This window comes from Cuculus canorus, chromosome 7 (assembly GCF_017976375.1).
Source record: "Cuculus canorus isolate bCucCan1 chromosome 7, bCucCan1.pri, whole genome shotgun sequence".
Taxonomy (NCBI): domain Eukaryota; kingdom Metazoa; phylum Chordata; class Aves; order Cuculiformes; family Cuculidae; genus Cuculus; species Cuculus canorus.
Genome location: NC_071407.1, coordinates 4,460,286 through 4,487,447, shown reverse-complemented (window position 1 = coordinate 4,487,447; position 27,162 = coordinate 4,460,286). Strand labels below are relative to the sequence as shown.

The 27,162-nt window shown below is 38.5% G+C and overlaps 1 protein-coding gene across 4 annotated transcripts in view; it reads left to right on the top strand.

Annotated features, from left to right (window-relative positions):
• Nucleotides 1-27,162, top strand: part of ATRNL1 (attractin like 1) — a 511,034-nt gene that overhangs the window by 130,778 nt on the left and 353,094 nt on the right. For all 4 annotated transcript variants that reach the window (XM_054070985.1, XM_009570598.2, XM_054070987.1 and 1 more), the window contains exon 20: nucleotides 21,396-21,489. In XM_054070985.1, coding sequence (XP_053926960.1) covers nucleotides 21,396-21,489 — 94 coding nt within the window. The remainder of the gene's footprint in view (nucleotides 1-21,395; nucleotides 21,490-27,162) is intronic.

Genomic DNA, 27,162 nt, shown 5'->3' with positions numbered 1-27,162 from the left:
AACATCATTATTTAACATCATTTTCAAACCTATTGATTATCCACTTAGTTATCAATGTTAAAAATATTTTATCCTATCAATCTTCTGCATGGTATTCTTGAAATTTTGAGAAGCCAAGAGAGAATTCTCTACAGTCACTTAAGACCCAAACTGCGAATGCGTAATACGTTTAATAATAAGGTAATGTAAGCACTTTGCTGTATTGCCATTTTTTTCGCCAAGTGATAACATCCCAAACAGTGTTGAGTTTTCCCAGCACTGCAGTGCCGTTGCTGTTGGTTTGACAGTAGGAGGAATACAACCCCAGCTCTCTCAGCCTGTCCTCGCAGCAAAGGTGCTCCAGCCCTCTGATCATCTTTGTGGCCTCCTCCAAACCCGTTCCAACAGTTTCAAGCAAGTCTGTAGATAGATCTTTCCTACCTTTATAGATCTTTCCCCTTCTCTGCTATCACACAGTTGGACATTTTCAATACTAAAGACAACAGCTTCCCCCCTGCATTTGACTTGTAATCCTTCTGTTTGAAAATCCTTCTATTTGAAAATATGAAGTATATTGTTTACTGGAAACATTTAATTGTCTACCAGCTCTTCAACCTATTAGCACAATAGAAGGTGTTTCTATTGGGTTTACACCACGTGTATCAGATCAGTAGCATTTGCAGCCAGGTGAGAAGTCTGGGTGCCTTTTTTAATTCTCCAGTGATGTCAGAATAAATTTGAGCTCTTCTAAATCACCTGTCTGTGTAAGGGCACGCCTTTTGCAATATCTGCAGCTCAGTAATTTTCACCTATGTCTCTGTATCTGTGTGTATATGTGCATACATCTACACACAGAATCACAGATTGGTTTGGGTCAGAATAGATAGTAAAGATCATTCAGTTCCATGGGCAGGGACACCTCCCGCTGGATCAGGATGCTCAAAGCCCCATCCAACCTGGCCTTGAACACCTCCCTGAATTCATTTCACGTGAACTGTGGCATTGACGCGTTAGCTGTCCAACCTACATGTGTGTCCAGTAAGTGCCTCAAGAGATTAGGGGAAAAATAAAAGATAGGCATCAATAAAAGGCTTAAGTTAGATGAGCTTTACAGTACCTTAACATAGGTGAAGTTGACCCCAGCAATAAAATAGTTGCCCAGAAACAGTTAAGGTTATTTCTGTTGTTTCAAAGAAGAAAAAAATAGAACTTACTAATGACTTGATACCAAAATTAATCTTCAGTAACAGGAGGAAAATCCATGCTGTTCCAATCTAACTGCTCAAAGAATGTGATTATTCTGCTAAGGAACTGACATCTGAGATACGGGGGGTTTGAGAGAAGAGGCTGAGGATGACAGAAGTCATTACTGCTACTGTCTATGAGAGAGAGAGACATAAGGAAGATGTTAAACTCATCCTGGCAGCTAATTGAAAGCGGTCTCCTTGGTTTTTAGGCTCTAACTTTGAAAGATGTCTGCTGGGTAGATTTACAGATGGTTTTTCTGTGGCACTGTTCCTACCTATTCAGCAGTTAGCAACCTTTGTAAAACGTTTTCAATGTGACAGTCCATAGAAGAACTGATACTGATTTCCTTTCTTTTCCTGTCTCTCCAGAAGAAAAAACTGTTAAAAGGTACCATGGGTACAATCAAGAACTGAGTCCTGTTCCTGCACAGCACTAAGGGCAATTGGTGCATTAGAGATAGAGAATTCAGTTTCATTTACAAGGAACACATGTAAATTAACCCACATTACAGTGGGTTTTTTTTGTAGGCAAATGTGTGTGTGTATATATAGTGCACAGCATTTGTATATTAAATTGTGATACAGCAAATTTATTTTCCGATACAAATAATAGCACACATTACAGAAAACAACCTGTCTTCCATAGAGGAAAAAGTTACTACTGTGACAAGGGAAACAGTTTATTATTCAGTTTCTTTTCTTTTTTGAACTAAAACACGCTGCTGTCTGCTTAGTTGGGAGAAAGATACCTGGTAATTTAAATGTGTGGCCATGGCACTTTGGGACATGATTTAGCAGGCATGGTGTTGTGGGGCTGGTGCTTGGACTAGATGAGCTTAGAGGTTTTTCCGACTTTAACGATTATGTGCTTCTGTGATTGTAGATTTCACAGAATTACACAAGCAGCGTGGGAAAAGAAAGCAGCAATCTTAATTTTTCAATTCAGCGCTGTCACTGTTTAGCTTTTAAATTACATGAAGTTTGTGATTGCATAAAGCAGGTGTAGCGAAGCATCAACATAAATGTTCTGAATATAAATATTTTATGACTGTATTTGTGGAAGAAAACTTAGAAGTGGAAACAAAAATTCCCTAAGAATCGTTTTATTTAGTAAATATCATAGCACAGTGACACTACGTGTGAGTTTTCATCTCAAAACATCTGAAGACTAATAAATCACAGTATTAAGAACTGTATGGTGCCACTTGAAACAGGCCAAACCAGACAGATGATGTTGGCCCAAGCAATAGATTTTTGATAAGAGAAATGAGAACTTACATTTAAAACTTCGTCAAGGGATTGTATTCAGCAACCTGAAAACATTTTCTTTTGTTCTCATTCAGAACTGTGCAAATGGATTCTACTGCAGCTGTTGCCTTTGTAAATGTTTTCCGCTAAAATAGAAATTGAAGATTCTCTCTGTCAGGAAAGTCCTGCTGATGACCCAGTGTCTTGGAGATGTGTTGATTATTTTCTGTGCTGTCACAAAATGGCTGTATATTTGAAGGATTTAGAGTCATCAAGAGTTTGGGTTGGAAGGGACCTTAAAGATCATCCAGTCCCACCCCCTGCCATGGGCAGGGACACCTCCCACTGGATCAGGGGCTCCAAGCCCCATCCAACCCGGCCTGGAACCCCTCCAGGGATGGGGCAGCCACCACTGCTCTGGGCAACCTGGGCCAGGGCCTCAGTGCCCTCACAAAAATTTCTTCCTAATATTTAATACAAATCTCCCCTCTTCTGGCTTAAAAACATTCTCTCTCATCCTATCCCTGCCCTCCCTGGTAAAAAAGCCCCTCCCAGCTTTCCTGTAGGCACCCCCTTTATTTTCCTTAACAACACACTTTTAAAATTCTGTCATTTCTAGTTGTTGAAGGTGTTTCATGCCAACAGCTTGAGCAGCAGGAAAGTGGTAATTGTTTTGCTTTATATGAAATGGACAGTCTGCTCTTGAAAAGGCCATTTTAGTGTGCTAAAACCTTTTTTTTAAAATATTTTTTTCCTGTGAGTGTGACTGAGCGCTGGAGCAGGTTGACCCAGAGAGGTTGCGGAGTCCTCCCTCCTTGGAGATATTCAGAAACCTTCTGCTCGAGGTGAGGGGTTGGACAGGATGACCTCCGAAGGTCCCTTCTGACCTCAGCCATTCTGTGATTTAAAAACAGTGCCATGTACTGAGGCATTAAAGGCCAGAAGCTGGAAACTCTGCTATTCCTGTTATTTTACAGGACTAAAGCATCTTTAATAGATTCTTGTAGTAGCTTTAGGCTCATTGCATTTTGGTTCCACACACCAGTCCTAAGGGAGGGCAAAGCCTATTTCAGGAAAACCTTGCAAGTATTTTTCAAATTTATATTTAAGTTACCACTAAGCTCCTGTCTTGTCAAGTGTTTAAACAGCGATTTACGAGGAACCTCTCTGTTGCCTTCGTTGGCGGGTTGAAGATCTTCAGCATGTGAAGTTGGAATAGGGTCTCATAATACTTTGATCCAAGCAATTTTTTTTTTTTCTTTTACAGGGTTGATTGTGAGTTGACCTCAGCTGGTATGAGTATTCATGTTCTATTTTTCTTGCTCTAATTTTTCTCTGGCTTGTTTCACCAGCATGATTTATGATTCTATCTATGTCACCTTAGAAATCCATGCAGAAACTGCATGTGTTGTACACGTAGCCTGGGGAGCTTTGTACAGTAATTACTTCTCTGCTTCAGTAAGATGCTCTTTATCTTGTTTCACCCACTTTTGTTTAATTTTGTCTGCTTTGTGAAGTGGAATTAAGACCAGAGGAGACATGCTGCTCTCTGTGAGTGGCTCTGCGACTCCAGGAGTTTTGCCCTGACAGTGGAAGAGTTGATCCCGTGTTTGGATTCCCCATGCCTTTCTTGTTACACTACAGTTATCCATAATTTTACTGGGTTCTATGAAATACCCTTGCATTAAAGCCATTCAGAAATCCAAATCTAATGAACGTATACTCTCATTTACGTGATGTTTGTCTAAGGAAGTTATTTACACCTTTATTTTGGCATCTGGCAAGCACTGCATTTCTGTGTGGAGTGTTTCTTTTGGCCTCTCTTCACTTGGAAGGTGTTTTTCCTTCTTGTTTACCAGGTTCTGGATTTCTTAAACAACTGGGTACATTCAATGGACTGAAAAGTCATAAATGCTGATAGACTAATAGCTATTAGAGGTCCACAGTATTGGCTTCATACCATGAGGTCCAAAAGAACATTTGATAGCTGATGTGCAGCTCTGTCAAACATTATGTGGCCGAGTCAAAGAGAGAAGAGCCAACCATTCCCCCAAATCCCCCAAACCGAAAACAAGAAAGCACCCCTAAAGAAACAATCTGCAACAGAAACCCCTTCCCTGATTGTTCACTACAATTCTCACTTAGAATAAATGCTTGTGTTAATCATTAAAGCCTTGTAATCTTTCTTTTGTACCTTTGCTACAAGGCTGCATGCTTGCATCCCTGTTATCTTACACATGATCTTAGATCTGACCTAAGTGAGCCAAGTGCTCGCTTTTGAGTCAATAAGCAAGTAAGTTTTTTTCCAGAAGATTGAAGGACCTAGTGGTTTCTAACTGGTGTATCTAGCTACTGTTTTTGTTGAACTAACCATCAAAGTGCCCACTGCCTAAACTGATTCTGGACTCGAGTAGGGAATTACATGCACGTGGCCTGAATTCTGTGCATAGTATGCTTAGATTGTCTCCATGTATTAGGCCAGTGCCAAGATCAGCTGAGAACACATGAATTATGGTTAATTTACTTAAAATTAAAGTGTTAGAACCAGTATCCCTATTTTGCATAAGAATTTATGATAAGTCAACCCAGGGTCATTCCCATCCTGACAATCATTTCATTGAAAACTACACCTCCTTAGTCAGAGGAGGTGAAACCGTTTGCTCTTTGGGGAATTCAGGTGTCAAAATTCTAAAGCTGGAAGCCTAATGCCTTAGTACTGAAATCTCATTTGGTAACCTGCCTTTGAAGCTCTCCCAGCCTCTGATCTCCATCGCTGGTATCACTTCCAACATCTGTTAATAGCAGTTCTCTGTGGAGTCATACAGACTGTCACGTTGGTGAAAATATGTAGGAGTTATTATAAGTTGTGATAACGAAGGAAACAAAAAAATACCTGAGCTCCATCAAGTTACATGTGAAAAAAACCCAACTGATCCATTAATTATGATTGATAATTAATTAATTAATACTTAAATGTTTACTTCTAGAGAATTATATGCATGTGGTTGGAGCAAAATGTAAAATAATAGAGCTAGTTTAGCTAGTGTCTTTGTTATATTATTTGCATTATCTTTTTCTGCTGCCATGACCATGATGTGGTAACACATGTCCAGAAGCATATTATTTTTATTAGCCTATAGTAATAGTTGGTGTTAATAACACAAAATCTGCTGGTCTTGGCTCTTGATCTTCAGTGAGCAATGACCTGATGTTTTGCTCATATCTTGTATTATTTAGAAACAAAAGGCAGTCCAAATTAATAAAACCAAAATGCGTTTTTATATAAAATGATTATATGAAGAGGATAGAGATTTAAAACCGGACATCTAAATTTTGGCTCTCAAGCAATCATTAATCTTGCCTCCATTAAGCCTGGCAGTCATATAAAATTGCTTATTGAAGTCAGGTAAATTAAAAACAATCTGGAGTCTAACATTTACTGTTGTTATAAATAGTTTATTGGTTGTTTCTATGAGACTTTTAAACCCCCGCTATTTCCTGCATTTTTACAAATTATTCTTCTCTTGTATGTAAATTTAAGTGGGGAAGCTGTGGTTCGTGCGGCCACAAAAGTGCAGTTAGTACTAGTAGGAGTCTGATAGTTTTTGATGGAGTTTAAGCTGTCTTGTAGTCACTGATGCCTTTCATGCTTTTCAGCTGGAGGTGGTGCATACAGAGGCATTAAAAGTTATTCATTGTCAAGACAAAACTAACCAGCCAAGAATAGTTAGTTGCTAGTAGTTAGAAAACAGGACCCTGTAGCTTTCTTACACCTAATGCTTTTAGCACTCAGTTGAAGATAACCTCCTCCTCTGGTGTCGGCGGAATCCAGGCTGGTGGTTGCATTGAGCACAAGCAGGATACCAAGAGCCACAAAGTTCTGGTGGGGATCCATTCCTCTACGCAGAAGGCAATTTCCACCCCTGTTTGCAGTCGTGGAGTCATGGAACAGTTTAAGTGGTAAAGGACCTTAAAGATCGTCCAGTTCCACCCTCGCTGCCTTGGGCAGGGTTTGCAGTGATATTTTCCTCTTCAAATTGTTTGTTTCTATGCCTTTCATCCTGACTCTGCCTGTGCCACAGTGTGTGGAGTTGGGATGCTTTTGTCTGGTCTTGTCCGTAGAGGTCAGCACCTGCACTGTTGGGGAAGTGATGAGGGCAAACAATAAGCTCTTATCACTACATAGAGTTAGGTTTATTATTTTTTAATGAACATTATATTAAAGTGATATTCAGTGTTTGACTCTATGAGAAAAGAGGTAAGTAGGTGGATTCTTCTACTGTTGTAGACAGCTGTAAATTTGGTCTTGTATCTTCTAAGGGGAATTCTGTTTTGTAACTGTTCTTTGTCCAAAATCTTATATTTGGGGGCCTCAAGTCCTGTGTAAGTTAGGACTAAGAATGAAGACCTGGAGGTGATGACTGACAGCCAACTGAACGTGAGCCAGCAGTGTGCCCAGGTGGCCAAGAAGGCCAATGGCATCTTGGCTTGGATCAGAAACGGTGTGACCAGCAGGTCCAGGGAGGTTATTCTCCCCCAAAACTCAGCACTGGTGAGACCGCACCTCGAATCCTGTGTTCAGTTCTGGGCCCCTCACCACAAGAAGGATGTTGAGGCTCTGGAGCGTGTCCAGAGAAGAGCAACGAAGCTGGTGAGGGGCTGGAGAACAAGTCTTACGAGGAGCGGCTGAGAGAGCTGGGGTTGTTTATCCTGGAGAAGAGGAGGCTGAGGGGAGACCTTATTGCTCTCTACAACTACCTGAAAGGAGGTTGTGGAGAGGAGGGAGCTGGGCTCTTCTCCCAAGTGACAGGGGACAGGACAAGGTGGAATAGACTTAAGCTCTGCCAGGGGAGGTTCAGGCTGGATATCAGAAAAAAAATTTTCACAGAAAGGGTCATTGGGCATTGGCAGAGGCTGCCCAGGGAGGGGGGGGAAGTCACTGTCCCTGGAGGTGTTTAAAAGATGGGTAGACAAGGTACTCAGGAATGTTGTTTAGTGGTTGATAGGAATGGTTGGACTCAATGATCCAAGAGGCCTTTTCCAAACTAGGGATTCTGTGATTCTGTGACAAAGAGCATTTAGCTGTCATCTGTAGGAAAAACTTACAGAAATATAGAAAGCGGAGAGGAGCGCAGTATCCTCAGGTAACAGTATGAACAAACAGCAGCAAAAGCATTTTCTTCTGCATCATCATAAAGTAGAATTAGGAATGAACATTAATTGATGGGGTTTTAGACTCTCTTAGAGAAAGACATAGTGGTTTGGGATACAGTTTTTATACATTTGTCTTTTTAGCTTTTTTTGATATCTAGCATGTCAAGAATTGCATTTATGAGATTCACCAGTGCATTAAAGATCATGTGTCTGGGTATTTCATCATTAAATATCTAGAATTTTAGAGAAAATTTCATGTTAGGTTAAATATACATTGGATCTTTAAGGTCTCTTCTGACCCAAACCGTTCTATGATTTCTTATATTTTAGAAGGCTTCTTTTCACAGTGACTAAGTCTGTGTGGTTAGAAAACAAAGAGTATCTTCTAGTGCAGGCACTCTGTGTTTATTCACATAAATAACAGATATTCAGCGGATTGGAGGCTTATCCTATGGCACATAGGAGCCTATGTGAATAAAGACACTTTGAATAAAAATGGGTAGATGTTGGAGATCAGTGAAAAGGAGAGTATGGTATGATTCCTTCTGTCTTCAGGTACTAGAGTAGGGAACTAAATTTAACCAAAAAAAATATCCACTTGCATCCGCTGTTTGTCATGTACCTTGCTTTCTAAGAAGAGAGTGGGTCACAAGTTCGTAGTAAAACTTTGTGATAAGAGTCTGTAATTTAAGATTATTCAGAAAAAGAAAAGCTCACATATGGTGCGAAATGCTAACAGAAAAAGTGATTTTGTTTATCCTATACAAACAAAATAAAGGTTTTGACAGATTGGGGGGCTGTCAAGAAATTGCATTTTGCAGTAGTGGTGGTGGGTTTTTGTTGGGTTTTTTTTCTCTTTTTTTTTTCTTTAAAATGTTGAATAGAGATAATGACACCAATTGCTCATTTTTATACAATACCTTGTTATAGAATAAAAACAGTGAATTTTAACTAAAATGCTGGATTGAGATTTTAGTAATAGGTAGAGGGCTTCCTTGTGCATGTGAAATATAAAGAAAAGAGATCAGAGCACAATAAGGTATTCAAGAGAAACTTCATATAGCTTTTTGAGAGAGATTTTTAGAATAAGCGCTTTATCTTAATTTTTTTTAAGACATTTTTCACTCAAAGGTGATATGAAAATTTATTTTCCTTCCTTTAGTGAATGCTGTTTATTGAACAATGTTCCAGACAGTCTGAATACTGAGTGAATAAAATGCCTGTACTTGAGGTTAGTTATAAAAGTAAATTAGATTCGCTCCAATCAGAATGTTTTCCAAGTAAATCCCACACTACTAAAGCTGAAGAAAAGTGACGGGTGATAGGACAAGAGGGTTCAAAAAGCTTGTAGATGTGGCACTTTGGACATGATTTAGTAGGCGCAGGGGTGTTGGGCTGATGGTTGGACTTGGATGGTCAGAGATGTCTTTTCCGACCTTAATGATTCTATGATTGCCGTAAGAAAAGTTAGTTGAGGAACTTGGAAAAAGGCATCTTTAACAAATTACTGTTCTAGTTATTTTTTGACTGCCAAGCAAAATATGCAAAGGCAACTTTTCACTGTGCTATTAATTATTGTGTGTACATATAATTTTCTTTTTGCTTTGTAGTAGATTAGACCTATATCATAAAGTATGACTTCTGGCATAATTAATTGTAAGTTAATAGCAAAACCTCAACTAAAACTAGGAATCTTTTTATAGACACATTTGTATTCCATAACCTACTTATGCTCAGAATAATTCTAGGTGAAGGACCTGGAGTTATACTTCAAGGGAAGTGTCATTGTCAAGCTATGTTTAGATGCCTATATTTTTATGGGAGAAGAAAAAAGAAGAAACAACTCTTGAATGTAACGTTCCTTATGATTAACCTCCAGAGAGATTATTTGGGTGACCCTAGGATTTCATACTGTTTTGACCGAATGCCTGTTTGGCATATTTAGTCTTTTTAATGATTTCCCTTGATTGAATACAGAAGATTTTTATAAACTTCTTGTCAAGAAAAAACCCCAAACTTTTTAAAGCTAATGCTTGATTCTCTAAATTTGATTTTACTTACCAAATCAAGATATGCATATTCATTACAAAGTGATCTGATTCTAGGAAGAGCAAGCATGGGAAAGTACTGGTTCAAGTATCAGTTTAGGATTGCTGTTGAAAAGGTCGGTGCTGGTACAGAACTGTTACCATCACAGAGTGATGGGTTGACCCCCTACTTGGTGGGCTGACACTCAGCCACATGCTCACTCTCTGTGCCCCAATATTGGGATGACATGAGAATAGGAAGACCAAAACGAGGAAACTCGTGGGTTGAGATAAAGACAATGTCACAGTGGAAGAAGAAAGAGGGAAATTCGAACCATCATAGGCTCAGATAAAGACAGTGTAACAAAGGTAAAAAAGAAGGGGGGGAGGAATCCCCAAACCAAATGAAGGCAGTCACGAGGATGATGCCCATCTCATCTCTGATTCATGGCTGTCTCCCAGACCACTATCTCCCCACCCCCAACTTCTGTTGCTGAGCATGGCGTCATATGGCATGGAATATACTTTTGGTCAATTTGAGTCAGCTGCCAAGGGGGCACCAATGGGGCATACCCTCCCCTCAAAATTTTATAATTTTTTTTTAGCACCATAATTAGAAGCTAATAATTTATGTTCAACCCATTCTTGCAGTTCCTGAGCATTGAAACCTTTTATCACATTTAAAATTGATTTAAATAAGTTAGTTGAAGTGTCTTTTTGACTCCTTTGAAGGAGTTTTCTTTCTTGGGTAACAGTTTTCTTTCTACACTGTACAATCACAATGTCATTGTGTAGCTTTATGTCTAGTTACCAATTTTATGTAGCGCAGTTTAATTCCTTAAGACTGATTTCTTTGGTACGTTGTTTTACATAAATGTAACTTCACCATACAGCAAAATTATTTCTGATTTAAGCAAGTGGAGTGAGAACAAGGTAGCTTAAAAAAAAAAAAAAGAAACCTTAAAGGTGGCAACCCCCTTATTGAATTTTTACAAATGTATAATCACTGCTCCACATTTCAGAAACTTAGTTTAAGCTTTTCTTAGGTCTCTTACGCAATAAAAAAATCTACAAAATAGTAAAAAGAACAGCAACAAGTTGTGTTATCTTAATCTGCTTAAGTAGCAGACTTTTTGTGCTTATTCAGCTACCTAGCCTGAGAACTAAGAATTCAGGCATCCTTTAGCTGATCACCACTTATTACTTTTATAGATAGTGAAGAGATACACCAGTTTGATTTATATTCTGTTCCTTTATCTCTGTGCTTATTTTATCTTTTCAGAAGGATTAATGACAATTCTATTGCTTTCACTGATATTGGTGATCGAGTCCTCCAGCATGTTATTGTGTAACACAAATTATGGCAGTGATGAATGAGTTGCTGTGCATTCTTATTTTTGTGAATTTTTTCAGCTTTACAAGCTATAAATTCATTTTCTGAAGTAAGGAATGTTTATAAAATGTATTTCTGATGCGCTGTCTGATCTGAGTATCGAGTATGTTCACTGTCATAATGAAATTTGTAAAGTCATTGGTTTCCAAAAGATGTTCCCAGAGGAGATAGGCAGGGCATGATTTAAAAACATTAAGCTGTCCAGAAAAATACTGATTTTGTCTGCCTGTTATAAGCAAAAGTATTGCATTGAAGGAGATGTGAAGAGCTCGCTTAGCTACTGTGTCCAGGCTGAGAAAACAGTGGCCTCCGGTGAAGGGTTGAGGGTTATAAGTTGAATCAGAATAGTTTGTATTGGAAGGGACATTAAAGGTCATCCAGTTCCATCCCCCTGCCACGGGCAGGGACACCTCCCACTGGATCAGGCTGCTCAGAGCCCCATCCAACCTGGCCTGGAACACCTCCAGGGATGGGGCAGCCACCACTGCTCTGGGCAACCTGTGTGGCCTCACCACCCTCATTGTGAAGAAATTCTTCCTTATGTCCAGTCTAAATCTGCCCCTCTCCAGTTTATACCCGTTGCCCTTCGTCCTATCCCTACAACCCTTTGTAAAACGTCTCTCTCCAGCTTTCTTGTAGCCCCCTTATGAATGACGTTTTCTTAAATCACTGTTACTTGATCCTCAAATAAACATGTGATTACAGCCAGAGTCATCTTCTCCCAAATGCAACAGAAATAATAAAGTAAGCATTTTGTTTGTTTGTAGTTTCTGCACTTCTAGATGGTTCTGGGTGCTGAGCAGCTCTCATTCTCTCTTCTGTTACTGCAGCCACTTCCAGCTTCCTTATTATTCTCTTAGATTTAAATGCAGAGACATCTACAGTCAGTCAGAAATTCCAGCATCTCTCTCTCTCTAAACCTTTACCAGGAAAAACCCACAAGTACATCTCCTGACAGCTGGTCAGTCCAACTTGTAACATGCGGTATGGGATCTTCCATCAATGACCGCAATTTTACAGCCTAAAAGGATTCAGTTTTTTTTTTTTCCTTTAATTTGGTTACGTCCCCATGAGTTTAAATTACATCACAGACTGCACTTCAATCAGAGAGGTATGACTCTCTGTATTGGTTACTTCCCAATGTAACAGGAGACCATGTAGTTACCCTTTTGAATCCCTACACATGAACATGCTACCAGCCAAGAAGTTGTAATTTTGTATTGAAATGCTCATCCTTCTCCTAAGGTGTCCTGGAACAACCTTACAAACCGTAGACGAAATAGTTTTTGAGGCATCATGCAACTTATTTTTTGACTGGTAGAATGAAGATCCTCCAAATACTTTTGTAATGGCATTTCTGTTTGATTGCAGGTGATTCCGCCTTCATTTTCAGAGTGGTAAATGCAATACATTTGACAGTGACAGACCCTGCTAGATGTTTAAGGAACAAAAAGCTTCATGCGGTTGAATTCATTAAAAATCAGTCATATTTTGTAACTCCTAATGGCTAACACAGGGAAATGATTTGTTGACTTCTTCACATTTTGTGGTGCTTTCTTCTGATAACTTGTATAAGGCATTTCTCTTCTTTGGGTTTTTACTCTGAATGACCAAATACATGCAAATAATTGCAATCACCAGTTGTTGATTTAAGATGTTTTTCACCTTAGGTTGGAATCTTTTTTGACGTTTAAAACTGCTATGAATACCTACTTAGTGGATTGAAATTGTTTTGCTTTTTATACTGTCTTATAATAATCTTTGATTTATTTTATGCTATTATAATTCAGGACGTTATACATTCTTTTAAAGAAAGGCAGAAAAAAATAGGAGTCTTTTAATGAAAGGTTGTTTTTGTAAAAATTTTCAAAATAGTCAGTAGAGAAGCTGTTTTTTTTTTTCCAAGAAAATTTTAAAAGACACAATTTGAAAGAATCTACTAAGCCTTTGGTGTCTGAAAAAGTCTTTTTGAACACACCTCATATTGGACTTTAGCTTGATTTTGGTGCTGCTCAATTAGTGATATTGCATAAGTGTGGTCGGGTGCATCTATTTGTTCTTATATTCTCTGTTTCAAAGGTGGAATGAATGTTTTTCCTGTAAAAGTAATTGTTGAACGCTAAACGGGTGTCAGGGGCTCCCAGTTGAATATACATTTCTAGCAAAATAAGTAACTTGAGAGTTTGTTAATACTACAAATGTAAAAAATTCTCTCAGAAGAGTTCTCCACTAATGGATTGCATGAGGGAACATTTACAATGAAACTGAGCATTGCAATGTTATATCTAATATCTGTTTATGCTTGCTCTTTCTTAGCCTACTTGCAAGAAAAAGCCTCTATCACCTTTTTCCAAAAGCTTTTTGTACCGTGTATATGTGTTCTGATGTGTATGGGGCTTTCGATACATCTGTGTTTTTTTAATGCAACTTACACATTGCGCAGCACCAAAATCGAAGTAGCGCACCTCAATATTTAATAGCATTGTCACAGCTTTCCTTCGTGGAAAAAAAAAATCAGCAGTGTGTTTTAAAGGAATTATCTTTGTGCAGCTACAGGTTTAGTAATCTTTGAAGAAAGTAAACATATTAAGTTAAAGTACCGTTGTAGTGGGCTCGGTTTGAGAAAAAAATTGCTCTTGCAGCTCTGTGTTGGAGATCTGGAGACTAAGCAATAAGTGTTTTTAAATTTAATTGTCTAAAATGTGTACTTCGTGGAAATGGTGATGGGTATTCTTTTGTTGTCAGCATCAGCAAGAACATTTATATGCTGAGCTAGCAGCTCAGAATCAATCATACTGTGGGTTTATTATTTAATAGATTCTGTAGGGTTGTGATGTTACAGCTTGGATTTACTCTGCTGGATTATATTTTTTTTGATATAGTCTTTCTGTTCCACTTAGAATCTGCACGTTGTACAAAAGTCATGTGAACTGCTGTTTTCCTAAAAATAGAGTAGAAATTACCAAGGTGATGGGGTTTTATTTTTTTAAAGCTCTGATGCCATCACTTCAGTTAATATGTAAAAATAACAAGACGAAAAGATTAAAATTAAAACGTATATATTTTAAGGAGTTTTATTACTCTAAGCCCGAGGATATTTGCTCAGGGCCATGGTTTAGTGGCAGATAGGAGTGGTTGGACTCGATGATCCAAGAGGTCCTTTCCAACCCGGTGATTCTATGATTCTATGATATGTATGCATTTATTGAAAATATTTAATGATTGATAAAATGTTTGCATGGTAGTTAAGTAATTTTTAAATAACTGTTTAAAAAAACACGTGTGTGCATAATGTAAACCCAAGCTGGAGAGAAGTGCGTGCGATAGCATGGGAAGGCTCTTGAAGGTGAGCTGAGCTCATTGTTTCTATCCAGTGGTGCAGCACAGAGCAAGAGTGCACCTGCAGCACTGCAGTAGGTCACCATCATGGTAAAAAAAACCTGTTTTCTTGTGTTTTGATGAAATTTCTTGGGCCATTGTCGCTCATTCTGTCAGTGGGCTCTGCTAGAGCCTGGTTCCCTCCCATCACGTGTTTAGATCATGATAATCTTGACATTTCTCCAGGCTGAATCCCATCTTTCTCGGCCTCTCCTAATACGCAAGATGCTCCAGTCCCATAATCACCTTTGTGATCCCATGGCCATCTTCTGCTTTGGTTTCATTCCTGTGCGATGTGTGTATGGACAAGGAGTACGAGACAATCCAAAGCGTGGTAGGAGGGGGATGACTGGGAGATTTGTTAGAAAAGTTCAGTCATCATCTGTGCTAAACCACTTGATGTCAGTGACACCTTAACTTTAAATCTTGCCACTCAATCTGGGGCATCATTTCCAGCATCTACAGAGGACTGAATAGCTAAGGTGTATCTATACCTAGAACATAAAAATTATTAGATCTCGTTAGTAAAGATCAGCCCGCAGGCAGCACATAGAATTTCATGTACTTGACTCATGTTTCTCAGTCGCGATGGGGTGAATGAATGAAAGATTCTGAAATACAGCACCTAACATTTCCAGTCTTACTCGCAAGAAGATAGTTTTGTAGCTGAAACATTTTGTAAAATATGTGTATCATATAATTTATATACATTTTGAAACTAAATTTATAATAATTAGTTGAATTAAAATATATCGTCACGTCTGTATTCTATGCTTGAGGTTTCACACACAAAGTTGTGAAAATTCTAATTCCCGTCTTTTCTTTTATCTTTAAGTGAAATATAAGCATTGGTAACAACTTTTTCTGTGTTTCATGTACCGAAATTTCTTTTGGAAGGTGTAAGGGTAATGATAATCCTCGCCTAGTAGAAGGTTCTGAAATCCAGCAGAAGCTGGCTTTTACCTTGAGTCGTAAGCTTAGCTTTATAATTAAAAATTGTTAGCACTGTGTGAATTATGAGATAGAAAATGAGAGATGTTCTTCTTTCCCATGAGGAGAAGGGAGGCATGACATACTAGCAGTCCCTGTTGTATCCTAGAGGTGTGATTATCTCATTGAAAATACGTTGCCTGGAATTAACTTACTGTTATTATATAAAGTCAGTAGTGTCTCTGTGTATTTTGTTATCCAGTTGGTTGGCAGAGATTTATTTCTGAATTTTGAATACTGACTATGAATACTTAAATTAGGAGGAAATAGAGAATGTGGACAAAAGTTAATAAGACTGTTAGCCTGTAATAAAATATACATTAAACTTGCTGTAAAGCAGAAGTTTAAACTATTCTCTGCATTGATGACTGTCGAGGAAGATTTGACAGGATTAGTGTCACCGTAACATCCTGGGAGTGTTTTAGTAGGATGCTGCCATGAGGCCTGGAACACACTGTACAGCAGTAGAACTTGTATCTGATGTACCCTGTAGATAGTCATGTCTCTTCTCTAATGGTCTTTGTATCGCTGTAGTAGTCAGTAAAAATATGATCACATTGGTGAGATGAATTTTCTGTGTGGATGTTGTCTTTCTTTGATGACAGGACCCAAAGTTGACTCTAGTCTTTTATATTTATTTATTTTTAAAGGAGTATATTTTAAATAAAAGAAAAAAATCAGGTTTGAAGAACCTTCCTTTGCTGGAATTGTGGTCTTATCTTTCTATTTGTTTCGATTTGTTGTTATCTTTCTGTTTGTTTCTCTTTCCGTTAGGGATGCAATTCCTATCCAAAAGCGTAAAGGTTGTTTCTTATTATATTTATAATAATTCCCCTTAACCTAGCAAATCCACGTAGGTGGGCTTCATCCTCTGATTTTATGCCCACTTTCGGTGTCCTTAGAAAAAATAATTGATGTTAAGAATTGGACGTTAATTTAAGCATAATCATTATAGAGAATGTGTTACTGTTGACCTCACATCATTTGAGAGATGTTACAAGGTGAAAGAGTCAATCGAATGGACAGAATTGAATTGGACAGACATGAATTTGACAGATGGACCCCTCGATGGATAAGGAATTGGCTGGATGGTTACACTCCAGCACTTGCAGTCAGTGGCTCAGTGTCCAGGTGGAGACTGGTGATGAGTGGCATTCTGCAAGGGTTGATTTAACATCTTTGTGGGCAACAGAGATAGTGGGATTGAGTGCACCCTCAGCAAGTTTGCTGACAACACGAAGCTGTGTGGCGTGGTCAACACACTGAAGGGTAGAGGTGCCATCCAGAGGGACCTTGACAGACTTGAGAGGTGGGACTGTGCAAACCTCACGGGGTTCAATAGGACCAAGTGCAAGGTCCTGCGCCTGGCTCAGGGCAATCCCAAGCACAATTACAGGCTGAGCAGAGAATTGATTGAGAGTGGCCCTGAAGGGAAGGACTTGGGGGTCCTGGGGATGAGAACCTCAACATGAACCTGCAATGTGCACTTGCAGTCTAGAAACCCAGTGGTATCCTGAGCTACATCAGAAGCGTGACCAGCACGTTGAGGGAGGTTATTCTGTCTGTCTACCCCGCTGTTAAGAGACATCACCTAAAGTCCTGCTTTCAGTCCTCAGCACAGGACGGACATGGAACTGTTTGAGTGAGTCCAGAGGAAGACAACCAATATGATCCGAGGGCTGGAGCACCTCCCATACAACAGGCTGAGAGAGTTGGGCTTGTTCAACCTGGAGAAGAGAAGGCTCTGGGGAGATCTTATAGTAGCCTTACGGTATTTAAAGGAGGGCCATGTGAAAGCAGGGGAGGGGCTCTTTATCAGAGAGTGCAGGGATAGGATGAGGGGGAATGGTTTTAAGCTGAAAGAGGGGAGATTTAGAATAGATATTAGGAGGAAATATTTTCCTGCGAGGCTGTTGAACCCCTGGCGCACGTTTTCCAGAGAAATCATCGGTGAGATGTTCAGTGCCAGGTTGGATGGGGCTTTAAACATCCTGATCCAGTGGGACGTGTCCTTGCCCACAGCAGGTGGGGTGGAACTGGGTGGGCTTTAAGGTCGCTTCTAGCCTAACCGTTCTATGATTCTATGAAAATGAGATCTCTAAAATTTTTCCTTGACAGTGTCTCAGATGTGTTAATTAAGATGGGGCAGACAGGCCCACAAAAGCAATAATGTTATCCTCCCACCGTCTAGCATTAGGTAGTCTGAGCCTGGGATTTTCAGTCAGAAATTTCTACTTATCACCCTGTGGTTTCACTCAAACGCTGAAACCTTTTACTAAGTGTGCAGGAGAAAAAGAGAGAAGCGTTTGAAATGTGAAGTATTAAGCATAGCTTTCATTTTAACTCTTAACTTTTTCCTTCAGCTCTAGTGAGTTGCTATGAAGAAAAATCATGTTAAGCATTTCTTTAGGTCAACATTAAGGACGATAACTGTCCTTTTCTGAAAAAGGAAAAAGAAGTGTCTTAATACAGGCTTTAGCTGCAGCTGCTGCTGCTGCTGGATCTTAAGCCTCCTCCCTTGAAAACAAATGCGTGGGGTGAAAAGAAGTGGGATCTCAAAAATTATGGAATAATTATGGAAAAATTATGGAAAATCATTTGGCATATTTCTCTTAGCATTAGACCGCAAGGGATGCTGCAATAGGTACAGTTTTACCTGTTGACTTGCACTGCCCTCTGAAGAGAAACCAATCACTGGGAGTGGTTAAACAGAGAAAACCAAGTAGCAAAATATTAAGGATAATATGGAGAGAGGGACGTGGAAATATTGAGGTAATGGAAGAGTGGAAATCTGGTGTGGCTTCAAAATCAAATGCAGCTTTAAGTGGCCGTTTATTAATTTGTAAACATAGTTTATTTTTAAAACTCTGATTTCTTTTGTATTTATTTGGAAGTAGGCCAATGGAAAAAACCTGCAGGAAGGCACCAAGATAATGACATCTAAAAATTCTTCCACTGAATATAGTATGACGTTGTCCTGCTTCTGCTGTTGGTTGTTTGATAACATTTTTCGCATTTGCTGCAGTAACAGCAGGGGGATGCCTGATGTGTGTTTTGCTTTTTTGAGTTACTCCCCACAAAGAGGTTCCACAAATTGGTAGGAATCCATTTTTCATCAGAGCCGCAAGCCTGAGATTAATTAAAATATGCAGTTACTGCTGTTAAGTAAAATTTGTCCAGATGAGATTTTTAGAATAATGTAAAAATGATTACCTCCCGATGTCTTTTTTTCAAGGTATTATGCAGGGAACAGTTAAATTACTCAGAACTTGATCAATGAGAGTAATTGCTCTTCATCTTGTAACAGAAGAAAATTAGCTGCTGAGCTTGTCAGAAGTAGCTTTTTCATTGTTGAGGAATCCAGAATACAAGGTTCTGAGTCTTCCCAACTCCTTCTTTCTTTTCCTTTTCCAACCATACTGATCTTAGCACTTTAGGAGCATCATGTATGTGCCAGGTGAGGTAAAGAAGGTGCGTTTGGTGAGAGAGATGAACTATGCACGTATCCTTTATTTGCATGTGCTGTGACTGCACACAGATCAAAATTTAGACTATTAGTCAATGGGAAGATGAATTCTGCAAGACTTTTATGTCATTTAATGATTCTTCAGTGTAAATCCAGGAAACTGTAGAGACAGAACGCAGTGATTAAAATATGATGCGGTTTAAATGAAAGGAGATATCTGTCTGATTCAAGAGGAGTTCCCCTGTGAAGTCCTCTGTGAGTGAGCACATAGTATACTATATAGGTATTGATTTGATTTAGATGTCCCTGGGGATAAATGATACTGGGAAATTTGATTTATCAGTAATTCCATGAACTGGGTATGCAAGTCATGTTTGAGCTGCCAAGGGAAATGTCTCCAGACGTTCCAGAAAGTCTCAAAGTCTCACACATCTGTTACTTTTACTATGTAATCCATTTTACCCCCTTTTTTTTCAAGAAGGTGATAAAGCTGCATAGTATCTGAAAGCTTTTATTACTTACTGTTTAAATACTCTTACTGGATAAAGTCTACTCAAGTAAAGGAAGTTCCACATTCACATAGGCAATCTGCTCCTTTTATGTGAGCAAGAACTATGGGGGTAATCAATTAAGGCTGGTTGCAAATACCTTCTGTGCTTGTCAATATATTGACAGCTTTTGGAATATAATTTGGAATTCAGCCTTTTTAGCTCCCTTTCGTGCTGTATTGTAATGGTCCCTCACTGTTAAGAGCAATTAACCATCAGCAGAAGAAGCTATTAAGAATATATTCCCATGTCTTACAGTCAGAGTATAGGAAAGATATACACAATTAAAATTAACTTTTGAGAAGACATTTTTTCCAGCTTAAAGTGCCTAAATAATCATTCCATAAACGTAGAGGGGCAAAACATGAATGCATTTAGGAGAATGTAACTGATTATAGAGATGTAGCACTGAAATGAGCATCTATTTTAGTGTGTAAAGCTCACAGTAAAATTACAAAATTTAGCACCCTGTGGAAACCACAGGTGATTTTCAGAAAAGTTGTTACAGGCTGTGTTACGAAAAAGTGAAAATCTTCCTACGTCACGATACGCTGCATAGAAATTTCTGGTATGTCTTTCTGGCAGACAGTTTGAATCTGTAGTACCTCTTCAGTAAGAATTGCTCCTTCAGCATCAGCTGGCTATTTAGCAAGTTCTTAAGGCTGAACAAACTGTAAAATTCCTGACACTGAAATATGCTGTCAATCACCATCTTATCTTATGCTTAATTGTGGTTCTTGTCTGGCTGTTACAGAGCCTTCTTCCCTGCTGGGGCAGAGAGGGTAGAGAGTGCGTGGTATGGGACGCGGGCACAGAATATTCATTGTGTGCCGTTCCTTATCGGTAGAATAGGAACATTACAACTCCATCCCTCTGCCAGAAATTTAATATTAGGATTATGAAGTGAAAAATAAACTTTTATTATATCCAGGTCACCATTTAGTATCATATCTGTACTGAAGCAGGAGCCGCCGTATTAATTCCTTTGTCTTTGAATTGTAATTAAAACTTAAGTGAAAACATAATACGACCATTAAGGTAGATCCAAAGTTAGTTTGTGTTAATGAAAGGCTTTAAATGCAGTATGAATATTAGCAGGTAATTATTCCAGTGTGATGTGGGAACTTATTGACACATTTACCAGAGGGAGGCTATTAAGGTTCGTTCGCTGCGCTTGATTATAAAAGAGGGAGGGCTGCCGAAACAAGGTAATAATTCCTATAAACGGGAATGAAAAAAAGAAAGCTCAAGGATTGGGAATGTAAAGGTTTATCTTCAGGTGAGAATCAATCAGGCAGCAAGAGTGGCAGTGAGCAGAGTGCTGGAGATTTACTTTACCATGGAGTTTAAAAAGCAGTGGAGTGAAGATGTTTCTGTCATTTCCCCTCCAGCTGAAATTTCAGGAGCTTTGAAAAGCATTGCTTTCTTTGCTTCTAGAATATTCTTATTGTGGACCATAACTGTAGTATCAACTCACCTTTTGTTCAAATGGTTTCAAAGCATTTTTTTTGTTTGCCTTTGTCAATAATAGGAGTCCCAATTATTAAATGTTTTACCAAACAACTGCAAGAGTAGTTTATTTAATTAGACATTTAAAACCAATGGAATTTTGCTATTGCTTTTGCTATTGGTCAGGATTTCCCCTTGTATAGAAAAGGCGTATTGTTAATTTTCTCTATTGTGTATTGAATTGGCAGACTTTAATGGCTATTCTCAAACTGCTGTTATTTAAGGTGTGGAGGAAAATGCCTAATAACACATGCACGGTTCTTAACTCTGTAGAAAATAAACTAAATGATGTGCTCGTGAAATGGTCTTCAAAAAAACTTATAATTGAAGTAGTGATTTTCTTTAGTACAGCTTTTAGGAAATGCGTGCAACGTGAAGTATTAAAATTCATGGAAATTCCTTTAGTTATAAAATAAAATATGGGTGAATAAATCTTTTTTTTTTTTCATTTTATAGCTTGCACGTGCAGCGGACATGCAAATATTTGTCACATGCAAACAGGAAAATGCTTCTGCACAACTAAGGGAATCAAAGGAGACCAGTGTCAACTGTGAGTACAATTAAATATAACCCAAAATTATCGCATTTCATACCCACTGCGTATAATTTTTTTTCCTTTTCCTGTTTTGCTTTTGGGTTTGGATTTGACAGTAATTGACCTGACAATGTTTTAGTGATTAATCTAGTGATCCTTACGTTTCTTAGGAAATGTCAACATTTACGTGTCTTTTGTTAAAGAACTACAACACAAGTATTAGTAATATTTTGCAGACGCTATGGATTTTAAAATATGCTCTAGAAAGAAGTAACTGGAGAATTACCTGTAGACATCTTCTTTTTTTTATTCTAAGTAAAAAATATCTGCAAAATTTGTAATTTTATGTAGTACGTTTGTCACTTATCTTGATCCCAATCCATAGTCATTAGATTTTTAGAGGCTTGGAAATATGGTGCACAGTGCTTTAGGCATTTTCCTGTAGCATTAAGTATAGAAGAGAGGAATGTGTAGACCTCTTATAGAAAGTACAATTAGTGCATCTTGCTTTGTATTGGAATAGCTTATTGTGTTGTTTTGAAGAGCTTGTTTGTTGTTAGGAAGAGCTTCCTACTTAAGATAGAGCGTAACGAGTGGGAGCACTAAAACCAAAGAAGTGGAGTGACTTTTCATGTAGGAGAAATAACACATTAAAGTTAACTATGAAGAGCCCCACATTTAAAGAGGTTTCTTTTAGTTCATTCTATTCTGTATCCTGCATTATCCAATAGGAACCTTATTCCTTTCAGGATTATAGTTATTTAAAATCAGTATCTGGTCCTCAGGTTGTCATAGCAGTGTTGGTTGGAACTGGGGAAAAGGCATAAATACAGCTTGTTCCTCTCTAGCAGGGAAAGGTGCCAGAAGGTTTGGTTCTGCCTGCTGTGGGGCATATTCTTTCACTGCATCTGTGGATTTGGGATTTGTCTTTGATACACGTAATGAGTTGGCTTGAATCCTACCCTTAATGCTTTACGTGATAAATAGTAAAGGAAGAAAAGTATCTGTGGCAGAGGCTGTGCGTATATTAGTGAGAAAGCTGTGCTGGCAGGTGTGCTGTTTCACTGGTACCTCTGGGACTGTTTGTCCAGCCAATTGTAGACTCTCAGGATGAGATGGGAAACCAAGATTAGGCCTAAAGGATGGATTTTTATCTTCACAAGAGCTGAAGAGTGATAATATCTTTCAACTCTGACTTAAATCTTCACTGAGGAGTTGTTTTTCCCTCTTTTTCTGTCCAAACACTGACTCAGTTCTAGATGTTAATGTGTGGTTTGATTACCAGTGTGCGTATGGACATATGCTGATGCTATTCTACCTATTTACAAAGAATGGGGTAAAAAAAAAAATCTACTCCCCTGGGCATTCAAGCACTTGAACTACAGGAAACAGTTTATTTGCCTATAACTCCAATGCTCTACCACCTGCCATCCAGCCTAAGGTACCCTTTATAGACTTTTTCGCCAGTGTGTATTTCACGTATCTATTTTACTATTCTTTTTCCTCTGTCTTGTGTCCACTTCATCACGGTTTTCTCTGGTCTGATTTGAAACCTCTATCTCAGATAGAGTCGTGTTGCTCAACCATGTCAGTCTGCTGTCCTGAGTTTGTCTGCCATAAAAGATTCTTGTATCCCATTTACGGAACTAGAAGAGAAAATGTTTTTCTAGTACTAGATTTTCCTCTCCTGGTCAGTAATTACAGCAATTCAACAAAATGGAGGAAGCAGAGATTTCAATTTTGATTTCTCCAAAGTAAACTTAAAATTGCAATTTCAGGCTGAAAATTCTGCATTGGTCACGTGTAATACATTCCATTCCTAGAGTCTTACGTAGACCAGAGGCTTATCCAGGGCAAGCTGTGATGTTAAACCCAGTTAGTATTCCAAATGGTTTCTTTTGGATGAAATAAATTCTGCAGCCCACCCATTTTTTTAAATTGTTTTTGGCTGTGATCATGTTTTAGATTGTGGGCTTTACATCTGTTGCGTTCATAGCCACAAATTTTAGCATGAAAAATGAATTTCTGCCTTTAAGTCATTTCTTAACTCTTTTCTTTAAAAATATACTTAAAAAAAAAAAAGCTGTGTAGACTATCTAGTTTATAACAGTGTATGTAGAAAGAGATGAGTTCCAAGTACAGGCACACCGAATGGATTAGAAGACCATCTAGGATAAAATTTCAGTACTGGGGACTTGGTAAGATCACTGGATGTCTTGAGGAAAGCCAGTTAGCACAGATCTGGTGTTTTAGCATGTGTCCTCAGATGATACACTTAGAATTTGTCATTTTTACTCTGGGAGAGTAATCCGTTTGTATAGAAATTTCAGTCAAATGTTGGTTTTAATTATTTCTCTTACAACGTCAGGATACGAAGAACATAAAAATCAGGTCACTCCTGAATCACTTCATATAAAGAATGAGAACTTTATCAGATTCATCTTATATTAAAAAAAAAAATTGGAAAATAAACTGAAAACTTCTTTCTCTGTAAAAATTAACTCAAAACCTATTTTGAAATTGTCGTGTTATATTGTCAAAATACACACACGATAGTTATCTACAAGGTAAGGATTATTTTTTTACTTTTGTTTAGGACTTTATTATATTCTGCATAAATCATCTGCAACTTTATTCAAAGTGTAACTACGGTTCTCCATAGCTCTGGATAAAACCTGGTTTTGGACGCTCCCGTTGTGCAGTCTCAGCTGCAAACCTCTAACCCTGTGATTTCTAAAATAAGGACTTCTGTGAAAATTCTAGGCTCCAGCTGTTCGGTGTGAAAGTTAGATTTATATTCCTGTCGAGAATCCTATTGATTAGAAAGTCAGAGCTGCAGGGTTGTGTGTCACCTCCCTCTCTCCCTCCCTCAGTCTCTTCCTCCTGCCCTCTGATGCTTTTATATCTGCTCATTGTGGGCAGAGATTTGAGGAAATCAAGGAAACTTTGCAACACTTCTTTTTCCCCCTTTTCCCTCTCTAGCTTAAGAATAGCCAGTTAATTGTGGTTTTATGATGTTCTTAATTTTTCTTATTTCTTTATAGCTTTTTTTCAGTATACTCATCTCTTGCTTATGAGGTTTTTTAGTTGGTAAAAACCTGTAATACTCTCCTAATCAGGAGAAACTGATTAGACCGTTTTGGTTATTCAAAGTAACTAGACCGTAAAACAATAAAACCCGATGCAAATAAAAATATTTTCCTTTTTTTTTCCTCCCTTAACTTTAATAATGAAATATGCCATTGATAGCAATGGGAAAATCAGATTGACTTAGAACATTTTTAAGTGAAAAGTATTATTTTAAGATAATTTTATTTAATTTTCTTCAATAACTGATTTGTTAGTTGCTCATTTTATTCCCTTGTAGAAATTTGTGTACAGAGTTTTCACGATTTCCATGGATTTCAGTATAATCATATGCAGGATGCAGATAAATTTTCAGGCCTATGGAAATGCAAGGAGTATGCTGAGTAGATGTTTTAATGTTAAATGAGAGAACTTTTACTGAATGCATGGAAGAAAAATATGAAAATTACAGAATTAACTGAGTAGTTGAATCATTCTCTGAGAAGTTTTAGTAAGTCTGGGCTCTTCCAAGAGACAGCCTTGAGCAGGACATGTCTGTAGCTTTTGCCATCCCTTGTAAATCTGGAGAAATTATGAGCATCGGGAAAGGATACAGGGTTGCAAATGCTCGGTGGAAATAAAGATTCACAGTGAATTTTTCAAATTGTCAGTTTTTACTGGATGAGCTGTAACGTTTATTGCACTGTACTTCCCAGTTACAGCCTGGCTGTAGTTTTGGGGAAAGGCAATCCGTCTGTCTTGCTGAGAACGCTCCGCTGTGGTGGGCTTCAGGCTATTGGACCTGTCCTGTTGGTATTGAAACTGTGGCTTTGAAAGATGGGCGGGTTGGATATCGTTTTAGTGTACCTAAGTTCCCGGGCATAAATCAGGATAATAATTATTTTACCTAACTGGGAAACATTAAAATGTTGAGAATATCTGCTGTGGTGTATAAAAAAAGAACTACTAGAAAATTGAGTGAGAACTGGGCAAAAGTGGCAATGAAGAACTGCTAGGTAGAAGTAAAATACTGGGGAAAAAAAACCTAGTTCCAACCCCCGTTGCCATGGGCAGGGACACCTCCCACTGGATTAGGCTGCCCAAGGTCCATCCAACCTGGGCTTGGACACCTCCAGGGATGGGGCAGCCACAGCTTCCAGGGAAACCTGTGCTGGTGACTCACCACCATCATCATGAAGAATTTCCTCCTTATGTCTAGTCTAGATCTGCCCCTCTCCAGTTTACAGCTGTTGCCTCGCGTCCTTATGGCTAATATCAAAGCTTCAAAACACGACCTTAACGCATTCTTTTGGCTTAAACACTCAGAAGGCAAATATCAGGAACTTTAAACATCTGGGATGGTTTTTAATCTAAAATTTGAAGAAAAATAACTTTAGTGTGTCTCAGTGGGTCTTGTGCAGTATTTTCTTCCTTTTACTTACTGCAGTAGGCTCACTTGCTCTTCTTCAGTGCATTCAGTATGTGATATGTAAAGTTCATGAGATGCTCTGGGATCTTTCAGAGTTGTGCACTCTGTAAATGTGAAACAACACTTTTAGTAAGCATTATTACATCTCAAACTTACGTTTTATTCAAGAAATTTGTAAAAACGGAGAACTGGAGTTTGAATGTCCTGCGTTGTTCTTCGAAGGCAGCGTTCTCCGGTGTCGGAATGAGGAGGAGCTGTGGTGGCTAAGAGAGCAGCTGCAAACTCTTAGTCAAGAGTTTTGTATGTTGGTACTTCATTGCGAGTCAGTTGTAAATGTGTTAAATCTGGAGAACACTGCAATATTGATACTGCAATGTAAAAGCGGTTATAATAGCAATGGGTCTCTTGCCAAGAGCTGAATTAAAAATCGCGCATGTAATCTTCTTAGGTGTTCCATTTCCATGAAATATGCTTTTTTATCTGTCTGAGTTCAGTACTAATTGTCTGGAAAATGGGAACGGTTTGGGTGTGAGGCTTTCTGTTTCATAAGAATGAAGTCATTTTGCTTTTGGCTTCTAAGTCAGGCTCTTCCATAATTAACTGTATGCACATGTATGTCTCTTAGTTTGGCAAGAACCTGCTCACCACTGGGCTTTAGATGTTCTCTAGGGTTTTTTAATATTCATTATTTCCTCTCCAGGCTACCTCGAATAATACAAACTGCAGAGCAGAACGGACTTTATTTACACCTTTCCAGACAGTCTTGACTGTAAGATAGGAATGGAAGCAGTGTACCTGTCTCTTGTGCTCAACTGGTTTATGCTAGTATTTGTGCTAGTTTTAAGTAATATCTTTTTTTTTGTTTCCTATTTGGAAAATGTATAGTACTGTATTTTCTTTCAAAACAAGTGAATCAAAATACCCTGTTCTTAAAAATTGTTCTTCCTATGACATGGCTGTGCCGTTTAGCGATTGGCATTTCATAGAATCATAGAACAGTTTGGGTTGGAAGGGACCTTAAGAGCCTGCCGAAGTCTTTCACTGCTTATATGCCACTGAGACCCATTTTGAGTTCCAGTGCTCAGGACATGCCTGTAATAAGGCAAACACCTTTTATAGGAACCATTAGTAATTTTTAGTGCTAAGCATTGCTGTAGTCCCAATTGTCTAAATATCTATAGGTAAGGTAATGT